The sequence below is a fragment of the Monodon monoceros genome, unplaced genomic scaffold, assembly GCF_005190385.1.
Source record: "Monodon monoceros isolate NGI ecotype Baffin Bay Population unplaced genomic scaffold, NGI_Narwhal_1 Super_Scaffold_8, whole genome shotgun sequence".
Classification (NCBI taxonomy): Eukaryota; Metazoa; Chordata; class Mammalia; order Artiodactyla; family Monodontidae; genus Monodon; species Monodon monoceros.
In genome coordinates, this window is record NW_021703785.1 from 50,316,312 (window position 1) to 50,336,305 (window position 19,994).

A 19,994-nucleotide genomic window follows, 5' to 3' on the forward strand; every position below is an offset into this window, starting at 1 on the left:
GGTCAATGTCATATGGAAAAAAACTTGGGGGATTAATCCAAAAACTAAAGAGATACTGGCAAATGTAATGTGTAAGTCTTGGTTGGATCCTGGATTGGACAAAACAAACAAAAACAGCTAAAAAAATGATATTTTGGGGATAACTGAAGAAATTCTGATATGTAATAGCTATTAGATCATATTATATAATCATTATATTATTATTATTGATATACAATCGGTGTGATAATGGAGTTATAATTTTGTATGAGAATGTCCTTTTTCCAAGGATGTGATAAAACATTCAGTAGTGTTATAAGATCTGCAACTAACTTTTAAATAGTCCAGCAACCACTGTGTGTGTGTGTGTGTGTGTGTGTGTGTGTGTGTGTACAGAGAAAGAAGAAAAGCTAATGTGGCAAAATATTAACAATGGTTGAATCTAGATGATAAAATATTCATTGAACTGTTTCTTAAAAATTATTTTTAAAACTTTTCTGTGTGCTTGAAAATTTTCAAAATAAAAATTTGGGAAAAAATTTCTCTCATCTTTACCTCCAGATCATTCAATTGGTCTTAAAACTCTATTTTAATTAGCCTTTCCTGGCATACAGTTCCTCTCTGAGGAACTATCTAAAATAACAACCGCTCTCTTTTTCACTCGAGAAACTTCCCGAGAAAAATTACTAAATACAACATGCCACTTTGAATTAGAGTTGGGGACTTATATTTCGGCTCCCTGCTCGGCTGGAAGTTCTGTAAGGTAAGGACGAGGTTTTATATATCACGGCACAAAACCGACCTCGGTGAATTACTCATATTACACCACATCTGTTGATGCTTGTTAAGTCAAAGAAAATTAGAAACAGAAGCCAAGCAGAGAGTCTGCTTTAAATATTGACTTGTAGTTTGGCCACTACAGAGTTCACTCAGCTCTCCAAGAGCTCTACCATCTATATCCTAGAGATGCTCACAGTTAGCAACTCATATTCTTCACAACTTTTATTTACTTTTTTATTTAAAAGTAGCAGTTTAGGGCTTCCCTGGTGGCACAGTGGTTGACAGTCCACCTGCCGATGCAGGGGACACGGGTTCGTGCCCCGGTCTGGGAAGATCCCACATGCCGCGGAGAGGCTGGGCCCGTGAGCCATGGCCGCTGAGCCTGCGCGTCCGGAGCCTGTGCTCCGCAACCGGAGAGGCCGCAACAGTGAGAGGCCTGCGTACCGCAAAAAAAAAAAAAAAAAAAAATCAAAAATAAAAGTAGCAGTTTAAGTCCTAACTTTAACATGATTAATAGTACTTTGTCTTTAAATAGGAGTTTACAAACAAGTTTATAAATTTATATCACTAAATTTTACCACGGGCAAAGTCCTGAAGTAACAGATGTGAAATGTGTCTAAATTAATTTATAGATGGTTAAAAGAAAAGGCATATAAAGAGAACAAGTGATCTGTCCTACATCACATAGTCAATTCTCAATACTTTATTTCTCTTTTCAACAATGCATGCTTTGTTTCTACTTGAAGACCTGGATTGTACTTTACAGGAAACCTAAAATAAACTTAGGTCAAGAAATGTGACTGGATTCATTAAAAAATATTTTTGTGAGTACCATGTATTTTTAGCTGCTCTTTATCAACTTTCATAAAGATTTCCCTACCTCGGTCTGCTTCTTGACATAGGTCCATTTCATTTATATAATAATAAATTATAAATCAGTATTTATTTTGCTGATTTAAGATTTTCATCCAAAAATTCATTAATGGTTTCTTCATCCGCTGATTGAAGCAATCTCTGAATTAGCTGATCCAGGCACTTCTCCCCACATAAAAATTCCTGGTGAAAGAGAGTTACTATGAAAACCTGATTACTAGAAATAAAGGAGAAACAAAACAAAGAATTAAGCATATATTTATTTCATTTCTTTAAAGTCATTATTTAATAGCAACAAAAGATTACTAATCTACAGTATAATGAACACAATTGCTAACTTGGGAGGATCCCTAGCTAATTTTGCCTTTTTATGTAAAACGTGAATCCAAAAGAGTAAATGGAATTAAACTCTTACTTAAATTGTTTAAATTAGCATTTTTAAATTAGCCAACCATCCAAATTCAAATTATTTAATCCGTAAGTGGTTTATAATAGTTCTGTTTTTTCTTAAATTAGAAATACAGTGGTTTTAATATCTACAAGTCCTGTGTAATTGAAAAATATTTATACTGAAATATTTCGGGGACAAGTGTCTTGAGGTTTGCAACTTGCTTTCCAATGGTTCAGTAGCAACACAGGTGTATCTATAGAGAGAAAGAGGAAGTGGAGGAGAAAGAGAAGGCAAACATAACAAAATGTTCACAACTGTTGCATCTAGGTATAGGGTATATATATATATGGACTAGTCTTTAAACATGTGTGCTTAACATTTCAAAATAAAAAACTGAGGAAAAAACCTCTCTCATGTTAACCTCCAAATAACTCCATTGGGTGGAAACTGTTTCAGTTAAGACTTCCCTGCAGTCTTCCCTGAGGCTTCTCTCTGAGAAACGAGTAAAATAATGACTTCAAGTACCTTTCTTGTGTTATAAAGGTTCTGTGTAATAGAGTTGTTGGGATTAGTGAATTAGCACAGCCTCCTATTTTGGAAATGCTAAAAATCCAGACATTGGCTTAATAGAAATACTTTAATGTTGGCATCTGGAACATAGAACATTTGAAGTTTAGATGTAGGCATGAACTAATCTTATATTTAGTCTTTCTTGAATGGTCTTTAAGTTAAATTTCAGGTTAAGTGTACACATTTCTCTTTCAAATTAAACTGTAGGGGAAAAGATATGCCTTACTATCTTTGTATTCCACAAAACACCAGCATATAGTAAGATGTCGATTAAACTTTAAAATTAAACAGAAAGCAAGAGCACTATGATGAAATTTTAAAATTAAGATTTATACCATTTTGAACATAATATGAAAATTGCTTTTAAAATTAGTGTGCCTGTAAGCTCTAATTATTATGATATTGCCAATGTGACTTCACCATCTGGAAGTTATGTTAAAAGGATTATTACTCTTATTGATAATCACATCACATTTAGAGTTCAGTTGGATTAACCAGAGTGCTAGCGATACAAAGATCAAAGATGAAGGAGCTGGGGCTTCCCTGGTGGTGCAGTGGTTAAGAATCCACCTGCCAATGCAGAGGACACGGGTTCTATCCCTGGTCCAGGAAGATCCCACATGCCGCAGAGCAACTAAGCCCGTGCACCACAACTACTGAGCCAGCTCTCTAGAGCCCACAAGCCACAACTACTGAGCCTGCGTGCTACAACTACTGAAGCCCACGTGCCTAGGGCCCGTGCTCTGCAACAAGAGAAGCCACTGCAAAGAGAAGCCCGCACACAGCAATGAAGAGTAGCCCCCGCTTGCCACAACTAGAGAAAGCCCGTGCACAGCAATGAAGACCCAATGCAGCCAAAAATTTAAAAAAATATATGAAGGAGCTGTAGCTCCCAGCTTTCAGAAGCTCACAATCTACTGGGAGACCTAGGTAATACATAAGCATAACACAGTGCAAGAAATTAAAAAATAAAGGAAGAAAAATTTGGATTAGGTCTTAAAAAGAGAATAGTATTTCTCCAAATAGAGACAAACAGAGCATTTCAGTCAAAAGAATGAATATGAAGAAAGGTATGGAAACAAAATACATTGAAAGCCCAGGACAAGGGTAAATTTCCAGTGTAATTGGTATACAGGGCAGGAGATAGGCTGATGCTAAGGAATCTGCACAAGAACTTTGGGAAACAGAATAAAAATACAAAATAATATATTACATGGTAGTCTGTGCTTATTATCTAGATAAATACAAATACAAGTAAAATTAGCTACAAGGGAATTCATAATAAGCATACTGAGTGACCTCAGAGAACCCAAGGGCAGGAATGTACAGGGCTGCTGCCACCACCCTGGGAGTGAAGCTGGGCCTCAGGAATAAATGAACGTGGGGATTCACATCATCAGGATTCTTTGCATCCAGTTCTCCCATTTTTGCTCCTTTCAATATATCAGCTTCATTCTTCTCTCACTGAAGACTGCTTTCTCCCCATGGCTGGAAATGTGGCTTCTAACCTCTTGTAAGCTTTACATATTTCAGCTTCATCCACCAAGAGAATGAGCATCTTTGTCTCTAGTTTAAAAATCCTGGGAAGAAACTCATTGACTGGGGCTTGTTTGGATTTCCCCCCCACAACAAATCAATTATTGTCTTGGGTCAAAATCATGATCATGTAGGAACATAGCAGCTCTGTCAGGAACTATGTGGACGCAGTAGGGAGAAGGCCAGGTATTACGTTATTAATATGTAATACGTCATTAACCTATTACTGTCAGTGATCCCGACGACATGGGATTTAGTTAGGTGAATGTTCAAACCAAACTGACAGAGTAGGGAGAAGGCCAGGTTCTAGAATAAGGGAGGAGAGCTGAGCAGAGTCCCACAGGCACCCACTTTCTTTCCTCTCCACTCCTTCCTTTCTGTCCTGTGGTGGCTGTCCTGGAGTTAAGGCCTTCATCACTTTTCCTGCCTCATCTGCAACTCTTCAGTTCCTAAATTATTCAGTCTGACTAGTCTCTTTCCTGTCCTGCATACAGATTTTAATGTTTCACTGCAACGTTTTTTTATACCATTTTAAAACTTTTCCCTTCACTAATATGGAGCATTTTCTTTCTTTCCAATAAGTTGATTAGTGATTTGTAGAGCATACCGATATGACCGTCCTTACTCTTTCTGAGTCTGGCATGCTAGTTTAGTTAGTAATAACGTGTTAGTATTTAGGTCAGCGTCATATATTTTATAACTATAAAAGCCAGTTAATCTGCCTCTGTTTCATGACTGAATACTATGCTAAGCACCTATGTGCTCTTCTGAAAAGTATTACTGGTCATGAGAATGTGGCTGTCTCATGGAAAACCATCACCACTACGAGAAAAACAACTGAAAGACTATGGTGTAATTAGAACAGTATGGCCAAACATGTTTGGTTATTACTGTGTGTTTCCTGAGGAAAGGGAAGCTACTGAATATTTTCTTTTTCAACAAGGCTATGATGTTCTTATGCAAGACAGCTTTAAATTGCTGCAAAGACAGAGGAAGTGGCATAAGATACACAGAAATTTCTAAGTATGTTAAAAACACAGACATTTCCTCTGTAAAACTAGGACTTTACTTTTGTGTACAGAATGAGACAGAATCAAGTGAAAGAAGCCCGAGGTATCACACAGCACCAAGGACAAGGATCAAAACCTTCTACCTTCTGCCTTGTCCACACAGTCCTTTATGGGAACCAGTTCACTTTCCCCTTCAATGGAAGGAAAAATAATTTTTCTGTGCTTCATCATTAATGTATTACTGTCAGTGATCCCAACAACATGGGATTTAGTTAGGTGAATGTTCAAACCAAACTGACAGGGTCTTTTCCCCCCCAACAGAATCATTGTAACACCTGAATATAATGACATACATTGTGGTAGGCAGAATTCTAAGATGCCCCCTGGTGTACACACCTGGCAAAATTCCCTCCCTTAAGTGCAGGCAGAGCTGTGAATATGCTGGACTATCACTCCAGTGATTAGATGGCTAATTAGTTGACTATGAGTTAATCAAAAGGAATAGTATCCAGGTAGGCCTGACCTAAACAGGTGAGCCCTTAAAAAGGCCATTCCCGCAAGAGATGCAATGGGACAGGGCACACGAAGGGGACTAGACAGCAAGCAACTGTGGTCAGTCTTTGGGAGCTGAGAGCAGCACCTAGCTGATGACCAGCAGGAAAATGGAGGCTTCACTCCTACAACTCAAGGAAATGGAATACTGCCGACAACCACCTGAGCTTGGGAGAGGACTCCAAGCTCTAGGAAAGCATGCAGCCTGGCCAGCACCTTTCAGCTTTGGGAGACCCAGAGCAGAGAACTCAGCTCTGTCGTGCCTGGCTTTCTGTCCTACAGTAACTGTGAGATAATAAATAGGCATTACTTTAAGCCACTAAATTTGCAGTAATTTGGTAATCGGTAATAGAAAACTGATAGACATGTACTGAAAATACACTAATACATTGTGATTACATAACAAAGAATTTGGAATTTAAAAGATAGCTGTTTCATACTGGCATAAAGACCATATTTCTTACTAGCAAACTAATAAAAATGTTCACAAATTTGGGGTACTAATATAATCTATCTCAATGTTTTTAAATTACGTGGTAATATTTCAGAGATTACTCTCTAGAATTCGACTATACTTTCTTTGAAAATCAAAGGCACATAAAGCATACTCATTCATATTACCTTAATATTACGAACTTCATATGCTATCCTGTGGTCAGTGACTCTATCCTGGGTGAAATTATATGTCCGAATTCTCTCTGACTGGGCTCTTGTTCCCACCTGTGTCATAACAAAAAGCAATTCATATTTTAACTTTATAATTACTTTATTACAACAGAAACAGTGCTTGTAAATGACTTTTCTATTTTAACAGTTTAAATCTTTTCTAAATTCATATACACAAAGTGACAAGGAATAAGAATGGGCAGAACTTATTAAGACTACAGGTCTGTAAAGCTTAGTTATAAGAATTAACATCTCTTTGGTACCTCAAACTCCAAATATTTAAAACCAAATTATCTTTCTACCTCGGTCAGTTCTTCCTGCTGGTTTCTATAAATGACCCTACAATGATGTTCCCTTTGATCTAAGCAGGAAACCTGACATCCTACACTTTAACAAACATTTCATGGTAGCTTACTATCTGCCAGGCTGTGATACAGACCGTGAAAGGAACTTCAGCTCATCCCGTTCTCTAACTGCCCAATTCCAGTGGTTTCAAGGGTCTTTTATTCTATCCTGCCCTTTCCATTTCTACTGTCTATCATTCAAGGGCTCATTACTTTCATTACACTCCTGTAAAAATCTCCTGATTAATCTTCCATTTCTCTGCTTACATTGTGTTGCCCTGCTTAGCTTTCCTAAAGCCCAGTTTTCTGATACATTTCCTTCTTTGGCTCCTTCTTGTCTACTAGGCAGACACAACTCAACTCAGTATTCAAGGTACTTCACAATGTGGCCAACTTTCTCAACATTATTTCTGAAAATTATATGAACCTCTATAATGCCACTTATACCATATCATGATTATGTGCAAGTCTGTTAACTCTGCTTAAACCTCACCTCCAGGGGTGCCCTTCCTTAACACTCTCCTACCATCTCTGTCTTTCCTGGTCCCAATGTGAAATATGTTATCTTCCTCCTTCAAAACCCCATGTACTTGGAATCTTCTTCACCGCACACCAGTTTGCCTTTTGCTATGGTTATTTGTATTCTTAGTCTGCTCATCTGCCCTCCCTCCCCCCACATACAATGCACACAACACCCTCTCTCACTCACTTTCACCTTTTATTTTTTTACCTTTTTTTGAATTTTATTTATTTATTTTTATACAGCAGGTTCTTATTAGTTATCTATTTCACTTTTTATTTTAAAATTTATTTTATTATTTATTTTCATCGAAGCATAGTTGCTACAATATTATATAAGTTACAGGTATCTCACTTTCACTTTTTCAGATAAAAGAAAAAGATTGCTATAACTTACTTTCTAAAGCAAACAATATGAAACTGAAGTCCTAAGTATGGCTGATCACCAGGGGAATGTTTTTAAATGAAAGATTCCAAAACCTAACCTAAGATATACTGAATCATGGATTATGTATTTTTAAAACAGTCCCCAGGCCATCCATTCTGCAACCAGCCAGGTTTGGAAACTACTATCCCAAGGCACCACAGTTATGCCCAGGATCCCACCCAGATCAATTATATCAGAATCTCTGGGGATGGGGCCTAAACATCTACAAAGCTCTCTAGGTGGTAAGTGGAACCAGGGTTGAGAACCTGGCGTAATGCCTTCCATATAAAAGCTACTGTATATATTAGCTGAAGAAAAACTCCTAGGTGTCAGAAATATCTACTAAAAAATTTCACACAGATGGACAAGTTAATTGAGAGACACGGAGGTCATTTCTGCCCTTTCAAACCAGACCACTGAAGACGACACACGTGCCCACAATCGGCGTAAGGCCGATATTGAATACTTACTTTGAAAATTACTGTGTGAAACATCTGATGCCAAAATGTCAAACGGCAAGTAAAACCCAATGTCTTTTATTAAATCAAATGTGGCAGAGCTGACAGTGTTTATGTTATCACTTAGCTGCCAAGAAGTAATGCTTTGTAAATGAGCATTCCTATCTGCAAATGTGTATACTGATGCTGTGCCACAGGCTGGGATTACCACAGATAGAGGCTTAATAAATTATTTATCCTGTCACTTTTACTACTTGCAAGTTAGAATGTGGGTAAGGGAAACAAGAAGGGCAAAAGTGTGAAGGACTAGGACATCTAGGTGAAAAGAATAATTGATGTTTAGTTTTATACAATTAATTTTCCTAACAGGCCGCAAAAATCTTCCAAATTTACCGTAGTATAACTACCTGCAAATAACACAAAAGCACAGTTATTTCTGCGTTCCACCATCTCTTCCAATTTCTCTCAAAGAAAAAGTTTACCTTTTTAGAGTTTAAAATCATACAACCCTTTGTTTACTTAAGACAATGACATTTATTCATTTTGCTTAAAACTTATCTATTTATATATTTGTATAAATAATAACACAAATGTATATAGTACAAAATTCAAAAAGTACAAAAGGGTATACAGCAAAAAATTAATCTCTCTTCTACTCCTGGTTCCCAGACTGTATCAGAAGCAGTCAGTATTACCAGTTTTTTGCAGTGCCATATATTTTTGATCCCACTTAAAGTTATACAAAAATAGGGACTTCCCTGGTGGCGCAGTGGATAAGACTCCACACTCCCAATGCAGGAGGCCTGGGTTTGATCCCTGGTCAGGGAACTAGATCCCACATGCATGCCGCAACTAAGGAGCCCGCCTGCTGCAACTAAGAAGCCCATGTGCCACAACTAAGACTTGGTCCAACCAAATAAATAAAATTTTTTTTAAATGTAGGAAAAAAAATAGTTATACGATAATAAAAGCATAGGTTTTTAAATTAAAAATCTGAAAAATCTCTTAATTTCCAGAGAATTGTCTTTTACACTAATTTCCTTTAAAGACAATTATGATCTACAACTGGAGGGAAACAACTGGGAAACAATTTTTAGTTTACACATATCTCCTCTACTTATTTCCAAACTGGCATGTCCAACTTTAGCCATAACCAGTCAGTCTTAAATTACTGCTATTTACAAATGAGCATGTTTTCCTGTGCTCTAAGATATTTCCATTCTATTAAGAATATTTACTCCATTTTCTGCATAAAATGATGGCTTTCTGTACAGAGGCATTAAGTTATTTCACTCAATAAATCTTACCTGCAGTTTTCTCACACTCTGTTGTTGACACTTGTCTTTCTCAATAATCTGCTGGTAGAGTCTAGCTCTCAACACACGCAAAGCTATTTCTTTATTTTTCATCTGTGATCGTTCTTGTTGGCATTCTACTACAAGTCCTGAAAAATAACAGGGATCAGAGATAAACTGGAGCCTCCACAAATCAAATTAGAATAGAGATGACGTGTCAATTATATCACAATAAAACTGATAAAAAAGATAGAACTGAGGAACATTTTAAAGGGGGTAAGGTTAATCAGGAAAAGGATGAAAAACATTTTAGATTTAGCACACTCCAGAAACTATTCCTGGGTCATGATGGTAATTGCTTAGATAGCTCTTTAGATTCTGATGTCTAAATGAGGTATTTCAGATGAGAAGGGTATATTGTACAGTTCAGGGAAATACAGCCATTATTTTGTAATAACTTTAAAGGGAATATAATCTGTAAAGGTATTGAATCACTACGTTGTACACCTGAAACTAATATAATATTGTAAAAACCGACTATACTTCAAGTAAAAAAATAACAGAGGGCTTCCCTGGTGGCGCAGTGGTTGAGAGTCCGCCTGCCGATGCAGGGGACGCGGGTTCGTGCCCCGGTCCGGGAAGATCCCACATGCATGGAGCGGCTAGGCCCGTGAGCCATGGCCGCTGGGCCTGCGCGCCCGGAGCCTGTGCTCCGCAACGGGAGAGGCCACAACAGTGAGAGGCCCACGTACTGCAAAAAAAAAAAAAAAAAAAACCAAAAAAAAAAAAATAATAATAACAGAAAACAGGAAAAAGAAAAAAAGACTTTATATATAGAAACCAATAAAAAGAAACTACCCAAACTCTTTAAAAGGAAGAGTTTATAGTGAACGTTTCTCAGTTGTCTTGGTGCTAAATCCAGCTAATCAACATATCTAACTGCACATGTTTTGGTTAGTCGACTTCTGGATTTGGGTGGGTTTGACTCACTGTGTAGCCCAGTTACCAGCCCAAATCTAGCCCCGAAATGGTGACTCTTGAGACTTCAGGCTGTGTTCTTAACTTTGCAGCTACCACTCTGAAGGTCTATATCCAATCCTGCTCCCAGGTACACTAGAGGTGAAAGGTACTCTCCTTTCTGCATCACAAAAACCAAAAACCCTCTTAGCTTAGGCCAGTCGCACTGATAAGGCAGTAACTATTTTGCTGGAGATTTTTAAAAGTTCTATAAAATTCTACTCTTCAAACTATGTTTTCACCCTGTCTAAATAAGCTACAATCACACCTGCTAATAACTTTAAGCAGGCTTCGCCCTTATTGGTTCAATGTTATTTCTTGACTGCTCTACTGCAGCCATGCATTTGGGCTGGGGCACCAGCTTGCTCACGTCTTCCAAGCACTTGCCTGGAGCTCTCTTAAATCAGGAATCCTTTTTTTCAGCACCCAAAGGAATATGAAAATTTCCATTTCAAGATAACCAGACAGTCATGAGATCTGTTCCAAATTCCTCTTATTAGCTGACCCATACTGACTTTGTCTATATACCTGCACTGTTCTCATCCAGTGGCTCAAGCCAGACCTTTTCTTACTCACCAGCTCAGTGATTCCTGAGGGAACCACTTCATTATCTATTTTAATACATTTTCTGTAGAGGAGTATTTAATCGTTAAATACTCCCTCAGGAATAGAGGACTGGGAGGAGGGGTAGAGTATGTTGAAACAAGGTGCTGGAGTTGTTAAAAAAAAATTATAAAAGGGCTTTGAAAAAAAGGTTTGTGGGTAAGACTTAAGTCCTCTTTAGGTCCAAGAACCACATCTAAGTGGGTAAAAAATTGGCCCAAGGTAGTCTGGCAATATAAGCATCAGTCACTTTTGCAAAGTTAGTAATTTATGGCTGACCAGGGTGTAATGTTTTTTTTTTTCTTTTTGAATAAGACACCATCTATGCTCTCAAGGAGCCTTTATTTTATTTTACTTTTTAAATTCACTTATTTATTTTTTATTTTTGGCTGCATCGGGTCTTAGTTGCGGCACGCGGGCTCTCTAGTTGAGGCACGTGGGCGCTCTATTTGTGGTGCGTGGGCTTAGTTGCCCCCACAGCCTGTGGGATCTTAGTTCCCCAACCAGGGATCAAACCCGAGTCCCTTGCATTGGAAGGCGGATTCTTAACCACTGGACCACCAGGGATGTCCCCAGGGTGGTTTTATAATCCTCTAATGTTTTAAAGTATTTTAGTTCATTTTTTTCAGAAATTTGGTCACCTTTTACTTTGTTTGTAATTTTTAATTCATCTTAAGCTAATTATTACTGTTTATAATACAGAATACAGGGTTTAGGTAAAACACACTAAGTATTCAACAACTTGTGGATTTCTTAAGTAAATTATGGTAAGCTAAAAACATTATAACTTCACGTTTGGTGAGAAAGGATATACTTATATATGCATAGAAAAGAATCTGAAAGGATATACACCAAAGATATATACCAACAGTGGTTGTTGGGGATTGTTTTAGATGTTTTCTGTTACTTTGCTCATGTATATAATTCTAGGTTTTTACAGTTTCTTATGGAATGAAAGTCAATAAAGAACTTTAGGGGCTTCCTTGGTGGCGCAGTGGTTGAGAATCCGCCTGCCAATGCAGGGGACATGGGTTCAAGTCCTGGTCCGGGAAGATCCCACATGCCATGGAGCAACTAAGCCCGTGCGCCACAACTACTGAGCCTGCTCTCTAGAGCCTGTGAGACACAACTACTGAAGCCCGCATGCCTAGAGCCCATGCTCTGCAACAAAAGAAGCCACCGTAATGAGAAGCCCACGCACCACAAAAAAGAGTAGCCCCAGCTCGACACAACTAAAGAAAGCCTGTGCGCAGCAACGAAGACCCAACACAGCCAAAAATAAATAAATAAATAAATCAATAAATCTATAAAAAAACCCAACAACTTTAGAACACACCCTCTCACCGTCCACAAAAATAAACTCAAAATGGCTTAAAGACTTAAATGTAAGACATGACAGCATAAAACTCCTAGAAGAGATCATAGGCAAAACATTCTGACATAAATCCTACCAATGTTTTCTTAGGTCAGTCTCCCAAGGCAATAGAAATAAAAGCAAAAATAAACAAATGGGACCTAATCAAACTTACAAGCGTCTATACAGCAAAGAAAACCATAAACAAGACAAAAAGACAACCCTCAGAATGGGAGAAAATATTTGTAAATGATGAGACGGACAAGGGCTTAATTTCCAAAATATACAAACAATTCATGCAACTCAGTAACAAAAAAACAAACAACCCAGTCCAAAAATGGGCAGAAGATCTAAACAGACATTTCTCTAAAGAAGACATACAGATGGCCAATAGGCAAATGAAAAGATGCCCATCATTGCTAACTATTAGAGAAATGAAAATCAAAACTACAAAAACGACCTCACACTGGTCAGAATGGCCATCATTAAAAAGTGTCTACAAATAATAAATGTCAGAGAATGTGTGGAAAAAAGGGAATCCTCCTACATTGTTGGTGGGAATGTAAGTTGGTATAGCCATTATGGAAAACAGTATGGAGGTTCCTCAGAAAAGTAAAAATATAGTTGTCATATGACCCAGCAATCCCATTCCTGGGCATATACCCAGACAAAACTATAATTTGAAAAGATCCATGCAACCCTATGTTTATTTGCACTATTTACAATAGCCAAGACATGGAAACAACCTAAATGTCCATCAACAGATAAATGGATAAAGAAGATGTGGTGCATGTATACAATGGAATATTACTCAGCCATAAAAAGAGTGAATAATGCCATTTGCAGCAACGTGGATGGACCTAGAAATTATCATACTAAGTGAAGTCAGAAAGAGAAAGACAAATACCATATGATATCACTTATATGGGGAATCTAAAATATGACACAGGGCTTCCCTGGTGGTGCAGTGGTTAAGAATCCACCTGCCAATGCAGGGGACACGGGTTCAAGTCCTGGTCCGGGAAGATCCCACATGCCACGGAGCAACTAAGCCCGTGAACCACAACTACTGAGCCTGCGCTCTAGAGCCTGCGTGCCACAACTACTGAAGCCCACATGCCTAGAGCCCGTGCCCGCAACAACAGAAGCCACCGCAATGAGAAGCCCACGCACTGCAATGAAGAGTAGCCCCCGCTTGCCGCAACTAGAGAAAGCCCGCACACAGCAACCAAGACCCAACGCAGCCAAAAATAAATAAATAAGATAAATAGATTTATATATAAAAAAAGAAAGCCCAGGTGATTTACAAAAAAAAAAAAAAGACACAAATGAACATATCTACAAAACAGAAACAGACTGACAGACATAGAGAACAGGCCTGTGGTTGCCAAGTGGGTGGTGGCGTGGGAGGAGGGAAGGATGGCGAGTGTGGGATTAGCAGATGCAAACTAGTATATACAGGATGGGTAAACAACAAGGTCCTACTATATAGTACAGGGAACTATATTCAATATCCTGTGATAAGCCATAATGGAAAAGAATACCAAAAAAGAACGCATATATCTATAAATAAGTCACTTTGCTGTACAGCAGAAATTAACACATTGTGAATCAACTATACTTCAATAACATTTTTTTATAAATTGCACTGAAACAACAAGAACAGGAACACAAACTCCATCTGAAATAAAATGAGATGATGAGTGTAGTCTCCAAACACAATATATAAAGACAAAGTGGATGGATTGCTGTACACCTAAAACATTGTTAATCGCTATACTTCAATTTAAAATTATTTATTTATTTAATTAATTAAAGAAAAAAAAAGAAAAAGAGGCTGGAAGAATGGCAAATGACTCAGCAGAGAGGAGGAAGGTGAGGTCAAACGCCCTGTCGAGGGAGATGCTGACCAGAACCAAGCCCATCTGCCTGCTGAGGGCCAGACAGTCTCTGGCATTGAGGCACTAACGAGGCACCCCAGAAATCAGGGTTGACAGTTTGGGAACTAGATACAGAAAGTCTATGTAACAACTAGATCTTCAAGTCCCCTCCCTCAATCTGCAGGAAGCAGGAGGTACAGTCTTCAGAGAATTAAATAAGGAAAGTTCCAGACTTGAGTCTAAATAGGTGCAAAGGAAGGCAAGTGTGAGGCATATAACTGAATAAAAAAGGATTAAGTAAAAGTGTGCTTACTGAATGGTGAGACCTTGACCTTACTCTCAGGTGTCCTGGAGGAGGATCCTTCTTAGGAGAAAAACTACCCAAGAGAAAAGATCTACAAATGCTGACATTTGAAGAGCTCTAATAAAAAAGCCGATTAATCACCTGACTGCCCTTCAGTTGAAACTTATTAGTGGATAAGTGGCACCCATGCACTCAGCTTTTAGAACCTCACTCTTAAACAGACACAGCCAAGGAGGTTCCTTTTCCAAACAGAAGGGAATATGAACACCTTGGGGACCTCGGACCCATGACCCCAGTGTCACCTTTAAAGGGTTTGTGCAAGGAACCAGACACAACATAAGACTCTTTCTAAATGCCAAATAGTTTTATAAGATGTGAAGAAAAGTTAAAAGTACAAAAGCAGAAGGACTAGCTTACCTGTGGGGACATGGACAAGTCTGACAGCACTATCTGTTGTATTAACGTGCTGCCCTCCTGCTCCTTTGGCTCGAAATGTATCTATTCGTAAATCCTTGGGGTCCACTTTCACATCTACCTAGAACAAAAAGTACAGCATGAGTAAATTCCACACTCAACAAATACTTTAATACTAAATTGATCCCAAATCTTTCAAATAAACTGTACTATTTTGTGTTAAGTCATAGCCATTTGACTAAGAGGTGAAATAACTTAAACCTAAACTCCCTATTCCAACAGATGCTATTTTTAAAAAAAAAAATTTATTTATTTGGCTGCATCGGGTCTTGGTTGAGGCTTGCAGGCTCTCTAGTTGTGGCACGTGGGCTCCAGAGCGTGCAGGCTCAGTAGTTGCGGCACGTGGGCTTAGTTGTCCCACAGCATGTGGGATCTCAGCTCCCCGACCAGGGATTGAACCTGTGTCCCCTGCACTGGAAGGCAGATTTTGAACCACTGGACCACCAGGGAAGTCCCCAACGGATGCTATTTTTAACACTGACTTATGATGCTATGAGATCACTGAGTTACGTAATCTTTCAGAAGTTTCATCATCTATCATCCCACAAAGCTACATTAGATACAAAATATATTTAAAAAATATATATACATACATATAAAGTTGATCCTCATTATTCCCTGATTCTGTATTTGCAAATATACCTACTCGCTAGAATTTACTTGTTCCTGCAAGTCAATTATTGCAGCACTTTCACAGTTATTTGCAGACATATGCAGGGCAGCAAAAAATTCAAATTGCTCTACACATGCATGTTCTCAGCTGAGGTCCAACAAGGTGACTCTCTGCTTTCTTGTTTCAGCTCCTACAGAGATGACAGAGGATGAGGACAGGAGGGGCAGGGCAGGGCAGGGCAGTGCAAGAAGCTCTGGCTCTGGGGCCAGGTGGACAGGGTTTGAATTTCAACTCTGGCACCTGTGAATGACGTGCCTCAAGACAAGTCACTTACCACTTCTGAACATCATTTTCTCTCTTGTAAAATAAAGAAAATACAATCTACCAGGATAGGTTGTTTCTAGGATTTAGGATTATAATCTATGTGAGATATGTATATATACTTTCCCTAGAAAAAATAGTTCAGTATTCACTAAATCAGTATTCACTGTGACTTTGTAGAACATAACTACTGCGAATGAGAATCCACTGTGTGTGTATGTGTGTGCTTGTTAATGGACTGAACGGAGGCACCCCAAAAGATATGTTCTATTCTAACCACCGGAACCTTATTTGGGAAAAGGGTCTTTGCAGACACAATTGAGTTAAGATGAGATCATACTGGATTATTCAGATAGGCCCTAAATCCAATGACAAGTGTCCTTATGAAAGACACCTAGAGAAGAGAGAGGAGGAGACCATGTGAATTTGGAGCCAGAGATTGGAGTTGTACAGCTATGAGCCAAGGAACACATGGAGATACCAGAAGCTGGAAAAGACAAGGGAGGATTCTCCCCCAGAACCTCTGGAGGGAGCATGGCCCTGCCAATACCTTGATTTTGGACTTCTGACCTGTAGAACTGAGAATACATTTCTGTGGTTTTAAGTTACTAAGCTTGTGGTAATTTGTTATGACAGTCTTAGGAAATTTTCTGATATTTATACACACACACACAAATGCACAGAAATACATATCTATATATGAATATACAGATATATATACAAATGTATACAAAATATGCTGTTTTTGAGGGGAGACCTAACATTTTCTTCTACATTTATCATTTATTTCAATAAATGACAGACAGCAAGTATGACCATTCTCTTTGAAAAGTACACTAATAACAGGGTTGAGGTTAGAATCTAATATATAACTTAGTTGGTTGTTCTTTTGTTTCCTCTAAAATGAGTACTATATGGTGAAGAAAAAGATTACACAGTGCAAAGATTATACAGGCTTTGTTAAAATATGCCAGTGTTGGCTAGCTTAAAATTTCAATAAACACTAAAGAGATGAAGAGTAATTTCCCATTTCTTGCGGTTACAGTATATTAAGTAGTTATACAGCAAATATGTCTATGTTATATGTCATGTTCTCCCAAATGTTATAGAAACTACCTAATAACTTCTGGGGAATTCTGAACATAGAAACAGTGACTTATTAATATACAAAGAATTTAAAATATCAATTAAGAGAATAAGGCCCTGTTTAGGAGAATGAAGCTTCACTAAATGAGTTTAATTTTCAAGAATATGAAGACAACAAGGGGATAGGTGAGAATGGGGTGGAAGGAATAAGGATGGAAGCAAGACAACTCTATGGTTTTGATTTCTGAACCACATAAATGCTGATAACACCAAAAATAAAAGAGAAAAGAGGAAAGAAAAATTAAATCTTAAAAATTAAATACAACCAGAAACAAATGAATCAAAATATTTACCATAATAATAACATAACCACACAGAAAAACATTATTTCAGATGGTCTTTGAACATATTACTCTGACTGCTTTCTTGGTGGGTTACCTTCTAAGGACAGAAATGTTAAACATTACTAAGTAGTTTACTGAAAAATTCTAAAACTGTTTTATATATAGTATAATAAAGCAAAAAGTAAACATATTAAAAGTGATTAAGAAAGAAGATTTTAACTCCAAGTGGCAAGATATAAAACAAAATGCAAAAAGGTGCAAGAAAGATACTCCCTGTAAATTTGAATTGGAAGTAATAATAATAGGAACCTTTGATTTAAAATCATATGTATTTCCTAATTATATCCACTGAAGAGTCTTGATGTAATAAGCACACTTTAGTAATAATGAGCAGACCTAGTACCCATACGTTGATTTCTGGATACATTCCCCACTAAAAAGAACCAGGTCTGACTCCAAGTCTGAGGCAGGAGAGTACAAGGTAGCCTGGGATGTCTATTATAGCAGAAAGCAAGTATGCACTCAAAGACTCATTGGGTCATTTCAAAAGGGGCTACCCTAAAAAGGCTACTATGGGCCAAAATGGGACAATTTGAACATTAAAAACAATAGCGGCTGCCCAGCCTCAGCAATCACACAAGAAAAATAAAAGGAATCCAATTGAAAAGGAAGAAGTAAAACTGTCACTGTTTGCAGATGACATGATAATATACATAGAAAATCCTAAAGACAGCACCAAAAAACTTCTAGGGCTCATCAATGAATCTGGTAAAGTTGTAGGATACAAAACTAATATACATAAATATGTTGCATTTCTATACACTAACAACTATCAGAAAGAGAAATTAAGACAACAACCCCATTTACAATAGCATCAAAAAGAATAGAATACCTAGGAATAAACCTACCTAAGGAGGTAAAAGACCTGTAACTCAGAAAACAACAAGACACTGACGAAAGAACCTGAAGATGATACAGATGGAAAAACATACTGTGTTCATAGATTGGAAGAATTTTATGTTAAAATGACCATACTACCCAAGGCAACCTACAGACTCAATGAAATCCCTATCAAAATACCAATGGCATTTTTCACAGAACTAGAACAAATAAATTTAAAATTTGTGTGGAAACTCAAGAAACCCCAAATAGCCAAAACAATCTTGAGAAAGAAGAACAGAGCTGGAGCTATCACGCTCCCTAACCTCAGATTGCACAACAAAGCTACAGTAATCAAAACAGTATGGTACTGGCACAAAAACAGATACATAGATCAATGAAACAGAATAATGAGCCCAGAAGTAAACCCAAACACTTATGGTCAATTAATGTGCAACAAAGGAGGCAAGAATATACAATGGGGAAAAGACACCCTATTCAATAAGTGGTCCTGGGAAAACTGGACAGCTACATGTAAAGGAGTGAAATTAGAACATTTTCTCATTCCATATACAAAAATAAACTCAAAATGAATTTAGGACCTAAATGTAAGACCATAAAACTCCTAGAAGAAAATATAGGTAGAACACTCTTTGACATAAATTGTAGCAATATTTTTTGGATATGTCTCCTAAAAGAAACAAAAACAAAAATAAACAAATGGGACCTAATCAAACTTAAATGCTTTTGCATAGCATAGGAAAAAATAGGTAAACAAAAAGACAACCTACTGAATGGGAGAAAATACTTGCTAATAATATGATGATAAGGGGTTAATATATAAAATATATAAACAGCTCATGTAACTCAACATTAAAAAAAACCAAACAACCCAGTCAAAAAATAGGCAGAAGACGTGAACAGACATTTTTCCAAAGAAGACATTCAGATGGCCAACAAGCACAGGACAAGAAGCTCAACATCACTAATCATCAGAGAAATTCATATCAAAACCACAGTGAGATATCACCTCACACCTGTCAGAATGGGTATCATCAGAAAGAACACAAACAACAAGTATCGGTGGGGATGTGAAGAAATGGGAACCCTTATACACTTTAGGAATGTAAATTGGTGCAGCCACTGTGGAAAACAGTATGGAGGCTCCTCAAAAAACTAAAAACAGAACTACCATACAATCCAGCAATTCCACTCCTGGGGTGTATATCCAAAAAAACACGAAAACATTAATTCGAAAAGATATATGCACCATGGTGTTCACAGCAGCATTATTTACAATTGCCAAGGTATGGAAGCAACCTAAGTGTCCGTCAACAGATGAATGGATAAAGAAGATGTGGTATATATATGCAATGGCATATTACTCAGCCATAAAAAATAATGAAATTTTGCCATTTGCAATAACATGGATGTATGTGGAGGGTACTGTGCTTAGTGAAATTAGTCAGACAAAGACAAATACTGTATGATATCACTTATATGTGGAATCTAAAAAATAAAACAAACTAGTGAATATAGCAAAAAAGAAATAGACTCATAGATACACAGAACAAACCAGTGGTTACCAGTGGGGAGAGGGAAGGGGAGAGGGGAAGAATACAGGTAGGGGAGTAAGATGTACAGTAAATGTACATTTATAAAATAAATGAGCCACAAGGATATATTGTACAGCACAAAGGAATATAACCAATATCTTAT

General features: G+C 37.6%; 1 protein-coding gene across 3 annotated transcripts in view; it reads right to left on the reverse strand.

The window, feature by feature from the left end:
* Positions 1 to 1,278: 1,278 nt before the first annotated feature.
* MTRF1 (mitochondrial translation release factor 1) overlaps positions 1,279 to 19,994 on the reverse strand; it is a 68,956-nt gene continuing 50,240 nt past the window's right edge. For 2 of the 3 annotated variants that reach the window (XM_029210051.1, XM_029210050.1), the window contains 4 exons: positions 14,976 to 15,093; positions 9,413 to 9,549; positions 6,313 to 6,411; positions 1,279 to 1,815 (listed from right to left, as the gene is read on the reverse strand). In XM_029210051.1, coding sequence (XP_029065884.1) covers positions 1,702 to 1,815; positions 6,313 to 6,411; positions 9,413 to 9,549; positions 14,976 to 15,093 — 468 coding nt within the window. In that variant the 3' untranslated portion in view covers positions 1,279 to 1,701. Of the gene's footprint in view, positions 1,816 to 1,890; positions 2,277 to 6,312; positions 6,412 to 9,412; positions 9,550 to 14,975; positions 15,094 to 19,994 lie in introns of those variants that run through there. The other variant, XM_029210052.1, reaches the window with a different exon arrangement.